The 13,722-nt window shown below is 37.4% G+C and overlaps 1 protein-coding gene across 5 annotated transcripts in view; it reads left to right on the top strand.

The window, feature by feature from the left end:
• nlgn1 (neuroligin 1) overlaps positions 1-13,722 on the top strand; it is a 292,852-nt gene that overhangs the window by 62,339 nt on the left and 216,791 nt on the right. Inside the window, exon 2 of one of the 5 annotated variants that reach the window (XM_035653214.1) lies at positions 13,269-13,276. The exons of 3 other annotated variants lie outside the window; for them this stretch is intronic. In XM_035653214.1, the coding sequence (XP_035509107.1) occupies positions 13,269-13,276 (8 nt within the window). Of the gene's footprint in view, positions 1-12,687; positions 12,727-13,268; positions 13,277-13,722 lie in introns of all 5 variants that reach the window. One more of the 5 variants, XM_035653213.1, reaches the window with a different exon arrangement.

Genomic DNA, 13,722 nt, shown 5'->3' with positions numbered 1-13,722 from the left:
TGGCACAAATCTAATTCCATACTAATGCTGGTTATCCATACGGTTCTCATGCTCAACGCATGATCTTCAGATTGTCAGAGCGTGGGCTCATTGAGGTGGCTTCCATGGCAACAGCAAAATTACCTGTAGCACAGTGTGTTCGTGTGCGTGTGTGTGTGTGAGAAAGAGAGAGTAATGAGCTGTTCAGTTCTGTCAGGGACTCAGAATGTACACTGTCTCAGCCAACACATTCTGACACCTCAATGAAAGCTTCTCTTCTGTCTCTTCATCTCTCTATCCTTCCAGCTCATTCCATCTTTAATTGTTATCCAGTCAATTCACACACTGTTATGAACAACTGTTGAATGATAAAGGGTATTGACGCACATGTTAAACATATGCAGTCACATCCAAACAATACCAAAGACATAGACTAGGCTTTTCATTTCACAATAATAAGCTGATTAGTTGATTTAAATGTTGTTTATGGAGTTCTGAGCAGAAATGTAATGCAGTTAATTACAACCCTCTGTCTTTGCTACTGAAACTGAATAGTTTAGACAAGCCAGGGTGTCTCATGAGATTTTGAATTGTCTTAATCTTAAACTGAAAATATGCTTAAACTTCTTAAAGTTCTTATTTACCCACTATATAATTCATGCAGGGCAGAGTTGGTAATACAATATGTGTCATATGCAAAACACAATTGGGCTATAGGTCCCTTAACAATTAGTTTTCTGGTGTCATTTTTCGTACTCGCCTATTTATAGTCCCAGATCTTTATTAGCTGTGTTCAGAAACACGCTGTGTTATTTAACCGCTCTTTAATTCAATTTCAGACTGCATTAAAGGAAGCTTTAGCGAGCTTAAACTTGGCTTTCTACAACCTTCAGATGCCCCAAAAGCCTTTGTGCAGCCTTTCTCTCATTTTGTGTGGTTGTCTAATGTTGCCTTGCGTTTGAGATAAAAAAAATTTAGCATCAGATGCCCAGATGGGGGTTCAGAATTACAGAGTAAGCTACAGAATGAACCATTTACATCATGCCAATTTCATTGCACAAGCACTATTTACAGATAATGAAGACATAGTATATATTTATGACAAGTGGTGTGTTATATAGGATAAATGCAGAAAAAGTGGAATATTTACCATCTCTGGGTGGATGGTGGTGGTTGCACTGGGCTATATGAGCTGGACTTGGGTGATTCCAGGCACATAATAAGCTGGTCTCAGGGGTCTTAAAATTACTACCTGTGCTCCTGAGACCACCATGACACACATTAAACCCTGCTGTGTGTGCAATTTTCATGATTGTAGCATCTTTTAGATTATTCTGATAGCACAGAAGCTTGTGGAAATGAAGACAATCTTGTAGAAAATTGGTGCAGTGTGGGTGTTGCTTTCAGGATACTTGCATGTCAAAAGATTATCATGTTAGAATTTAAATTTGAGTTTAATTGCATTAAATAAGTAAATAAATGAATGCCATGTTGGATATATTAGAATTTTCAGAAAAGTGTTTCCTCATCATAATTACAACTTGAACGTTAAATCTGGGGTGTATCTAGAGGGATGGCATGGGGTGGCAGCCTAAAAAATGCCTGGCCACCCCAGTTTGGTGTCAAATTTAACACATCAATTAAATGTTAACAGATTTTTTAAAATAATTGAATTTTAAAAAATCTGTTATGGCTACATTTTAGACCAAGTGTGGCTCAAGTTCAAAGAAAAAAAAAAGAAAAATGCCATGTAATAAAACATTTTAATGCCACCTTTTAGATATTTATGCATGTGCCACAATAATGTTATGTTTTTGAGTTCAAATATCTTCATTTTCCAAGCACATATTGATATGTATACTACTTCTCAGCACCAAACAGCCGACAGACACAGCCACTAGCTGGTGAACGTAGTAGAGCATTTAGCAGCTAAAGAGCCAGATACTTATCTTGGGAGAAAAAAAACATAGCTTAAAGGGGTAGTGGAAGTATATTTGCCAGGTGGCCAGAATCACGACTCCAAATTAATTCTAATGTGCCACTGAGATCAGTTCAATTCTTGCCCATTGGATGAAACTGGGCTTAAGGACAGTACACACATAACAGTAGAAGTCTATAAAAAGAGGTAACTTTGTTGAATTTGAATGCAATTGCATTTGTTTTTTAAAATCAGTGTGGCATATGCACTGGTGGATTTACCCCATGTTTGAAAGAAACAGCAAGAGTTCCCTGTTGGATGCCCTATGGTAGATAAAACATGATAAACTGCTCTTTAAGGTGCCATTTCAGTAAGGGACGGATCTAGATGTGGTAGCTGCCAAAATTTGCCTTTTGACCCCAGTTTGGTATCAAATGATGTCAAATTCAAACATGGATTTAGATTAATTTCAAGAAAAAAGACATGTTACAGAAAACAGAGTTATGTTAAGAAACAGAAATTAACACATAGAATTTAATTATCTGTTAAAGTCACATCTTATGCTAAGTGATGAAATGAAAAAATACATGTATTTGAAAAACGTTATAAGATTTATAAATAAAATAAGGCATTGATTTCTAATACCCCAATTAGACATTTCTATTCAGTGCTTTACTAATGTGCAATAATAATGATATGCTTTTAAGTTAAAATATCTTAATTTGGGGGCTTTTCCAAGCAAATATTATCATCATATCATATTATATGATTATATTATATGTGATGAATAAGCAGTTTCACCAGAAATGCATTATAACTTTATGTGCAGTTTTTTGGTGTATGGGTCTGATTTGTGTGACATTTTCATTCATAGAAACAGGAGCTTTAAGTTCTCTGTACAATGAAACATTATTTGTCATATTAGTCACAAAACTGAAAAGATACCCCTGAATAGGTTGTACTTAATCAATGTGTATATTTTGTTTATTTACTGACTGATCTGTATTTGGGATTATCTAAATTTAGTTTGACTGCCACCAAGCTATGTCATGCAGTGAAACTTGCACTCTGCAGAGAGTAACTCCAGCATCGGTCACATGTTTATACATCCGTGACAGTTACACATGTGTGTAAAGCAACGCTTAAGCCACTTGGGACACCCACCGAACCACCATACAACAGAGATCAATGGAGCAGGAGAGGCTCGCAGTCGATGTGTAGTGCAGTGCATTCTGCAACGATTTCCTGCCGACATTTTAATGTATCTATAGGACAGGTCGATGAGCATGCTGGGAAGAATTCTATATTTCTGCTTGATGAACTACTTAATCATCTCGGGGATGGTCGGCTGAGTGAGAAAAATCCATATCCATTTTACCTTTTGTCTTTCATTGGACGCTGCCTCTCAGGTCATCAAAAACTAGACAGGAGTGAGGGAGGGAGCAGGGATGGTGGGTAAGAAAGTAGAGCTTGATCTAGAGAACAAGTGAGAGATAAAACAAAAGAAGCAGTTTTTGATCATAATTTACAAAAAAGAAAAGTTACACAGGGCTATAACTCTTAACTAGTATACAACAGTGACAGTGCGTAGTTGCATGTATACTTTAACAGATACCTACTTGATTTAAACTGCTGAGGTTAAATCCTATTAACCCCCCCGTGCAAGTAAGTGATTGCTTTACAACCATCATGGAAAGCATGGATGATCACAGCAACCAGTAATCCGTTTTTATGTGCAAATGTCACTGATATTGTATGTATTTACATTGTATCATATATATATATATATATATATTCCTATATATCCTATAGGAATATATAGGAATAAAAAAAGTGTTTTTTTTTGTTCTATATTCACATTATATAGTAAATTACAAAACGTGCGGTGAGATCAAATCATACATAACATAAACAAAGTGTGAGTGTCTCAAAAACAAGTGCTTAGAAGCCAAAATAAATGAAAGCAACAAAGCTATCTAAATTGAAGAAAACACTGTAATACCCAATAAGTTAGTTAAACTCAAACTTTTTGAGGAAACTGTTTGCCTTAAACCGTTTAAGTTTATTAACTTATAATATTATAAACAATTTAAATATGAAAAATATTTGATTTTGGTAAAAGTAACTAAATATTTATTATGTTTTCTTCCACTTAAGCAATTTATTATGATTATTATTATTATTATTATTATTATTATTATTATTATTATTATTATTATTATCATTATGCTTAATGGCAAAGGAAAATCAAAGAAACAATAACAAACCAAAACAATTTAAGAAATATTTTTAAAATCTGATGCAAAATAATTGATGAAAAAAAATGGATAACTTTAAAGGGATCATAGAGAAACTGAAAGCAGGTATCTGCTAGATGTGTTTTTTATACTTTTACAGATTTTTTTTATTCATTTATAATATATATATATGACAATATATTGAATCGTAATACCTAAATCGTCATATGTATCATATCACCAAATTCTTGCCACTACACAGCCCTTTTCAGACGGTTTGTTTATTTTTCCCATGCTGTCTGCTTGCCTTTTCCATGTGAATGCAGCAACAGGGTGCTGCTTTTGTGCATGTCGGCTTACTGGAAAGGTTTTGCTACACAAAATGGAACATAACCCGATTTAGTATAGCTGGTAATGCCTGTGTTTACCCAACTATTTCATGTCAGACTGGGTGCTGTGAAAATTCTGATGCTGTTCTGTAAATAGTTTTCTAATAAATATAGCAACTTCTGATCAACCCCTATCAATTGCAGGCTTAAATTAACAACTTCTGGTCAGCCACACCCATTTCCGGTTTAACCCCGCCCACACTGACACAAATACCGTTTATTGACTTGGTTCAGCATATGCAGATGATGGTGTACTTGCTTGTCCCTATCAGCTATGATTCTCAACGTGATTAATCAGTAACGTCAACTAACCACAAAAAAGTAACAGACAGTAACAGTGAAACAGACGGAGAAAGACTTTACTGGCTGTAAATGAGTGCGCTTTATCTTTTGTCACTAATTAGGCTTTCTGGAGGTAATTTGCTGGCCTATTAAACCACCTTTTGGGGAGCTGGACTGATGCTTCGCGTTTCGAAGACCACCGATTTCTCAGAAGCTACTTTTTTTGCGTTCGACTAAAACAACAAAAAGGCAAGCACATTCTGCAGAGCTTTCCATTAAGTGAAGTGCTGCCACTGTCTGCTGTAACGCCACTCCGTCTCTCTCCACTTCTCCCCATAATCCCTTCCGCTTCACTCTGCCACGTCCTCGCCACGTCGTTTTTCACTCCCTCACCTTCATTGTTTTGCTACCTTCCTCTCCGTCTTCTCTTCTCTCCACCTCCCTCACACCATCACTTCCTTCATTATTCCGTCTCGCTGCCTCTCCGTCACTTTCTCACTCTCACACACCTCTCACTCTTGGCTTCCTGTGCCAAATGTCTTTTTATCTGTCTCAACAGAGTTTGTCTGTTCGGGGACCGTTCAGAGTACATATTGGTAAAGAGGCAAGACAAACACCAAACAGCCTGGAAATGGAGCTGGCAGGGGAAACGCTGTCATACTTATTTTACTGTTTTGTGTCGACGTACTCCTCATGCTCTCATTCTTGTTTTCTCGTTTTTCCTCTTTATCTTTGCCTGTTGCACAAATACCCACTGTGTGCAGGGATTTGATAGCAGGAGAAGCTAAAGGAGTCTTGTTTGAAAAAACTCTTTTATTATAAGTGATTGTGGAGGGTACGATCCACCAGATCACAGGGTTTTCTCCACTTGTTTTGGCTGACATCATCTTTTTAATTGAAATTTATTTTGTCTATACATTATATTACATTACTGGCACTAATACATAGGGTGTCTAGGGATTGGGATTGGGATCTTGAGCAACTGTAACAAACAAATTTCCCCCCGGGGATCAATCTAGTATTTTTCATTCTGATTCTGATAGTTGTTATAATTTTATTATTGCGTATGATATTTTTGACAAAGGATAGCTCACCATTTTTTGTAGTTGACACCAGACTATTTTTCAGTGACACTTTTGGTAATTTGGGACAACATATTTGGTCATTTGTGAGTTTCATATCTGCTTGATTACAATAAATTCCTCATTACAACACTGCACTTGCACACTAAACATACTAAACAACATTTAGATTAAGCTTTAATGTTCACCATTGTCAGAGAAAATGATTGGTATAGGCTAATTTGACCAAATTATAAGGCAACATTTTAGGTGCTATTGTCATCTTTTTTTTGTCATTGTTTATTTGTATAGGGACTAGTATGTAGCATAAAAAAATCCGCACACCACAGCTTTTATAGTGTAGGCCAAATTGCAAAGCCCATTCCTAGATGGGCATTTAAAGTACATGAAACTCAACAAATACTCAATAAACAGTACAAAACAAACAGCAATAAGTATGTACATTAAAAACACAGAATTCATGAGGAAGACAGGACACAAAGTAATTTCAGTCAGACAACTCACGTTGAAATGTTTATTACAGCAGTATAGCATATTTAGATTTTGGTGTGTAGGCTCTGACCTCATCACTCCCCGCAGATATGTTTTACAGAGATATTGGGGAGTGATGCGCAAATCCTTAACCCCCCAGTTGGAGCCTACAGTGGGATGCTGGGGTGGTGGTGGGGCTTACAGCGCAGCAGGAGCAATAACTTATAGAGCAGCAGCGATGTAATGCAAGACAACAGCGGCATTGACAGAGCAGAGGGAGAGCGGGAAGATTTTGCAGTTTTAAAACTAGTCGCCAGATTGGGAAGGGGGCTTGGTTAGTGTATTATGAATAGACATGTCATGTGTGTTATCAGCGCAGCTCGAAGTTGACTGCCTGAACTAGCTCGTAGGCTTCGCTCCATACGTTAAAACACCATAAACGGGACACACCAGATCACTCATGACAACATGACTGATCCCTAATGTAAGGTATTCCACATTTTGATCCCCTGAACAGAAACAAACTGGATGATTTATGTAAGGACACCTTACAATTTCTATTGGATACTCCACGTGTTACTGAGCCTGAAGCTCTAAGTGGAACCACAAGGTCATTGAGCACTGGCGGAGCCCGGTTATGTAGGCATTTAATTAAATCATCCAAAACTTAACATATTTAATTTCGTAAGAGCATGGCAATTATGTGATCTTATCAGCATCCTGTCCAAAATGGTGATTGCTTGATTGTATATCATCATAAGGGGCTAGGTCACGGTATACAGCGTGCTGCCTGTAACCAAGAAGTTGCACAATAACTTTAATGTGATGACAGAGTACATGAAGCTATTAGCAGCATTTAATGGTAAGCAGTCTCTAATAATTAGCTTAACAAGATAGCTATTTGGTAGCTAGTTTATGAATGATGAAATAAGCCAAACTATGTTTGGTAATTTGGGATCAAGAAAGTGTCTTAATTTAAGAAAATGAACATAATATGAAAAATATGTATGTTAAAATACACTATTACATCATAGATGTCCATAAATCATTTATAAGTCATTTAGAATTTATACCCTTATTTTAAAATCAAGCTAAAGTACATGTCATTTCTTACCTCTTGCTTGTTGAGAGAACTTCCTGTTTGATGCACACCACAACAGGAATTACGTAATGTGACTTTGGTCATGCACTTCCATATCAAGGTCTCAGCGCCAGTTGCTTTGACTTACACATTTCAGGACAGAAGTACAATGATGGTTTCTTGCGCTATCCCAGTATACCTGAATGCACCTCATACATACAGTACATTTTGTGCAACCATATAAATTAAGCCTAATAATGAAAAAATAGTGTACTTTTTATTCCAATACAGTGCGTTTGTCTGATAGATGTAGATATGTGGCCTTAAGATGAGCTAAGAACATGTTACCTTGCTATGTATTTAAATTGCTCCACTTGGACTGGAGTGACATTAAAATGCTAATCATCGTTAAATGCTTTACAACATGTGATTGAACTCCTTCTAGATCAGTGGTTGTTTTAAAGACTAGCAGTGAATTAACATTATAGGGTCAAAGTTGTTGGTTAGTGGAGTCTTGACTCTCTTTTCATCAGCATCGATACTCAAAGAGGTTCAACAGCTCTTGTTTTCATTAAATAATAATGTTGTTCTGCCCAGTCCCATAGATGAAGAAGCTCTGTTAGTGGTGGTTTGCATATTTAAATGAACATTTACCTTCCCAACTAGTTGATCAATCGGCTCTTGAGTGGGGCCATAATGAACCACACATAAGTCTGTTGGATTTTTAACACAGTTAGAAATTTAAAAAGTCCAGTGCCAGGTATTCACCAATGAGGAAAGTTTAAAAATATTGTTTTTAATCATTTCTAATTATTTTTTTAAATATTCCACATAGAGATGTCTCTTTTCTATTTATATTGTGCAACTATGTTTAAATAAATCAACAAATCTAGCTGATTTACATTTAGCATGTGTTTTCATGACACATCACCATCACACTCACATTTCTGTAGAACTGAGAGCCGACCCATCACCACTTATCCTGACTTTCTTCCATTCCAGCTGAAAGATGGAAGGTGATTTATGGGTTAGCAAGTGTGATTTGCCGATAATATAGCAGGATGAGGGGAGAAAGGAAGGAATAGGAAAATGGACAAATTGTTATTCTGCAAACTCTGGACTGGTGATAAAGACGAAAAGATGTGGCTGAAAGACAAGAACAATTTTTGGGATAGCATGGAAGGGTCTTTTTATTTTTTCTCACCTTAACTTCACTTAGTCAGTGGCAGTGAAAATAAACCTTTGAAAGTAAAGAGTGGCTATCTTGATATTTGCCATAAATTATATTATTTTGAGATATTTGTGATATTTAGTTTCTTACTAAGAGTGAGGGTTTGTCTCATTTCCCATTGTTGTTTGAAATTTAAATTATTTACTACTTCAATGTGTCTGAATTGATTTGCACTATGAAAAAGAAACACAGCCTTGTCAAGAATCCTGTGGGTTTCACCACTAGTTGCAATTCCTAGCAAGTAGTCAGTAATCTTGAAACAGATTATAATTTGAAAGTGTTATTTGATTGATTTGGGATTGTTGCTTTAAGTGGCGGAGCTCATTGAGCCACGGACCAATTTAAAAGGAGGAGATCAATTAGCCCGGCCTTCCTGCTGACGTTATTGACTGATATGCAAACAGAGGACATTGATTTGGGCCTCAGGCTGCGCTGTAGCATTTTCTACCAAAACTGCAAGGATGAGCGCCACAGACCATTAGTCACAGAGAAGTGAGCCAGTGGCAGTCAAGAGGGAGGAAGCTGGATTAGATGGATTCACTGTTGCTTATATTTTTTCTTGGATTTACCATCGGATCCAGTTAGTGTGGTCCACGTCTGACACGATGTACATGTAGGGACCTCCTTAACAACAGTTTGTTGACACGTTTTTATTGTTTGACAGCAGATATCTGAATTGTGTGGTGTGGGAGGAGTTTGTATAAAACCTACCTTTGGGCATTGTCACACATACATGAGTGCAAGAGAGCCTGCCAAGGCAAACTTTGGGCGGTGCAGGATGAACCAGACACTGCTGGTCTGTAGTCTGTTTTAGAGGTCAAAGACTGCAGGTTCTGCGATTTGGATATAGCACATATTGGAATTTGATAATATTTTGAAGAATTGTGCAGCCCTAGTGGACACTTGTCGAACAGCGTAGAGAGTGACTGGCAAATGGTTAGGTTGTAGATGGAGGACATGGGGTATAGGGTATAAGTTGAACCCTTGATGGGCTGATATGTGTGCAGAACAAAGGAACATCATACCATAATACATTAAAATAAGCTAATCGAATGTAGCACATAAGGTTCATAAATCAATCAATACAGGAAATAACAAATAATAGTCCTGCCAAGTCCAGGTATCCAAATAAACATTTATAAAATATATATTCATTGAGTCATTAACTATATAAATGATATTCAAAAGACAGAAGATGGATTAGCTGGTTTGGTCCATCTGTCTTTCACACTGGAGTAAAGAAACTGGCAAGATACTGTAGATGACAAGATCACTGAGTGAAAGATGAAAGAAGGTGTCACTTAGGTTTGTTTAGTGGACACACACAAGCTAAAGGTTTTGGCTCCACTCGTAAGCACAGAAGCTTCTGTTGGGTGACTAACCCGCCATCTTGCTCATGCTCTTTGGGAGCGAGTGCTCATTTTGCCGGTTGGCTGTGATTGCGCAAGTGGAGAGTAGTTTTAGAGTCTTTTGTACACTAAGAGAAATTCATTAAATGGTTTCTAAAGGGGATTAGTGTCTCCTGATGCTCTAAAAGCTGTCTTCTCTAAGATGAGCATTAATTTCTCGTGGAAATAAAAAAAAAGTAGAAGTGGATAAATGTAAAGATACTTAACGTCAGCTGGAAATCCCCGCGCAGCAGCTTTGACTAAAATATATCTGATTTCTTGACACACTTTGTCCTATCTGTGGATCGTCGTGGAGATAGTGCCGTGCTGCCAAGTCTTTGGTGCATGTCTGAAGATAGATGAGCAAGATTTGTCATTCAGCCAGTGCACCTATAATTACACAGAGGAATTATGGTTCCTGCACAGTAAAATTACTCTGAATAATAAGCTGAATTGTGGACACTTAGATTCATTTCACAGGTGCTTCACAGTTAACCAACAGCTAATTGGGTGTGGGACACATTTTTTTCTGAACAAAGCGTTGGCTTTGAACACAACACTTGAGATAAGATGTCATTGGAGGGAGCTGATAGGGAGGGACAACACTATCTTTACTTTACATTATAGCTGGAATAAAAACTGAATTTTTAAAGGCGTACAGCCATGGTCCACTCACATGGGTTTTCCTGTTTTAACCTCCTCTGGCAGTCCATGATTTGACATATCATGCTTGTAGCTTCACCCGTGCCATAAAATAACACAGGATTTGTCTCTCTGATCAAATTCACAAGGACTGAAGGAGATCAGTTGCGTATTGACAGACAAAGCACTGTCTCACATTGTTTCCCTCCTCTTTACCCTTCAGCAGTCTGTGAAAACTTCTGCCTGGATTCATTCGAAATCTGTTTGTGCAGTCGATTACACAGCAGCTCTTTACCATTTTAGCAGTGGTTCCCATGTTTTTCCATTTGAATGCATCAGTGGCAATTGCTGACTGTTACATGTTTTCCACACTTGGGTGGTAGGGACTGTAAATATGATGACATCAGTTGCATAGTCTCTTCTATTTTTAAGATGAATTTAAGGGTTGCAAGAGGAATACCAAGAGGAAAAAACTACAGTAGGTTCCACTACTGTTCCACTGTTTTTTTTTTTTGACTTCTGTTTAATCTTTGTTTTTTGTGAAACTCTGTATAGTTTTATAATTTTGGGCCTCATAAATGATTCAAATGAAACAGTCTGAGAAGGAAAAATCGCTGCTAATAGATATGAACCCTGTGATGCGGACTTGCAAGCAAGATATGTTGTCGTGTTAAGGTGTCACAAGCAAAAAAAAAGGTTGGGGACAGGTATGAAGCCTAATACTGTTGCTATGGTTACCGGCAGCTCAGTATACTGTCATACTATATGTTGCACAGGGATATAGATCAGTGGTTAAGCTGTTGCTTGGAACTTCTGTATGTTTGAGATGTCCACTATGTTTTATTGCTGCAGTATCAAGGCTAGTTTTCAGTTCTAATCCAGGTTACCATCCACTTATATCACTTGTATTGTATGTCAAGTTAGTCTTTGTTGTTGAAATCCTTCATGTCGAAGCACGAGTGCACTCAGTTGCCAGTTTACACCTGGGGTGTCCTTGTGGACTAGTGCTTAAGATGTGTACTATGTAATGGCATCCCCAGCAGTTTGATTCTAGCACGTTTGCTGTCTTGGATGGACAAAATGTTAGAAACACCTCTTAGTATTAGATATGGGCAGACCGATTCTTTTCACAGAATCGTAGACCTTTTAAGTTGGGATACCTCTTGCAAAATATGGCGCCAGTTTCTTCACAACACTTTGTTATGGTACACCATATGAGAGGACATGGGCAGTATGAGGAGGAAAAGTCAGGGATTAATTTCTTTCATGAGCACATTCGACAGGCTGACGCTAAAAAGAGTCGTTCAAAAGGATTAGTTCCTTCATTTTTGCCCATCACTAGTCAGACTAACACAATGCAAACTACAGCCTACAGAATCACCTCCTCTCTTAAACAGTTTCCCCAAAAGCTGGACATTATAACCTTTATAGAACTGTATTTATTGCAGCACTGTTGCATTGAATTTTAAAACATTAAATTCCCCCTTGAGTGAATAATAAAGTATTTGAATTGAATTGAATTAGGCTGCATTAGTTGTCAGGGCACTTCAGCTGATAACTAAGCGTAAGTAACATGTCACACCTTGGAATGCAAGTCTTCCATCTTCCATTAAGGACTCTAAAACGTTGTGTGTATGTTATGGTATGTTATATTTATAGGCAAAAGTTGTTTGTAATGATATGTATATGTATGTTATATTTATAGGCTTTCATGAGGATACTATAATGCATAATTAGAAATGTGAGTGCACTCTAATCCCTTAAATGTCTTTTCCTTTTTTTAATGGAGCTATGATAGTCACAGAACTCTATTTGCAGAAGTTATTTATTTATATTTCCACATGCATAGACAGTCACACGTCATGCAGATATTTTGAACCACAGACCTGTAGAGGAATGTATCCTATTCTGTCTGCCGGTCTCCTGCTGTAACATAAATATCAAAGACAAAATGACGAGCAGTCGCTTGACTAAACAAGCAACGCAGCAGAGAACAGTAAATCAACATTCAATCCCCCAAACTGTGGCAGTGCAGATAACAAAAGCAGCCAAACTTAAAACAACACCTATTTTTCCCCCTCGCTACTTTATGCTTTGTGTCTTTTTTTCATAACAAGAAAATATCTTCCTCTCTTTGACTTTATCTCTTCTAAAGCTATCTCCTTCTCCATTTTTGTCTGCCTCATTATCCCCCCCCCCCTCCCCTCCACCATCCTCTCTCCCTGCTCTACTTGTTTTAAAAATAAAGGGAACAAGTGAGAAAGAAAAGGATGTAAAATGTTCCTCCAGGGTGTTTCCTGCTTTGCTTTGGTAATGTCTCCTGCTCGGGCTGTCAGGAAGTAAGTTTAGATTTTTGCCTCCAACGAGGGATGTTAGGGCAAGGTAAATCCCCCCTACAAAGCACTTTTATCTCTTTTTATTAGAGAAATAGAAATGGAATTAATTTATTGCAAAGATAAGGATGGAAAAAATGGGGAAATACAAACCTTACTTCTTGCTTTTAGTACTGGAATTAGTGGATTGCACATTTTTACTCACAGTTTAATGTCCAATTATTGTAATTGTCAGTTGAGTGTGTCTTCGAAACCCCCATTAGCTTTATTTGGATTTACATTCTTTGTTGTTCTCTTTAACATTCTCCTACTGCAATGGGCCAATATGGTCACATTAAATTTTCATTTTACCAATCTGATCTAATAACATTTAATGGTGTGCAGGCCTGAACAAACCTGCTTGCTCACTGAGCCTATCCTGGAAGTTAAAAAAACGGCTCTAAAAATGATCTTATGTCTCTCAGTTGGAAATTATTGGCTGCCAACCTAGCTAGTCTGTGGATTCCATCTTTTTTTTTTTTCACTTTAAGGGATTAGGCATGGCGATATTTAATAGTCTTGTTTTTGTCAACATATTCAAATACACTATAGGCAATAATTTCATACAAGATGCAAAAGAACTGCATGGAATTCCCAAAAATCGGCATGGGATTAGCATAAAGTGAGGCTGTCTGCAAAAGGGATACCCC

This window comes from Morone saxatilis, unplaced genomic scaffold, assembly GCF_004916995.1.
Source record: "Morone saxatilis isolate NCDOM2014 unplaced genomic scaffold, NCSU_SB_2.0 Contig12, whole genome shotgun sequence".
Taxonomy (NCBI): domain Eukaryota; kingdom Metazoa; phylum Chordata; class Actinopteri; family Moronidae; genus Morone; species Morone saxatilis.
This window is presented reverse-complemented; position numbering and strand designations above follow the sequence as displayed.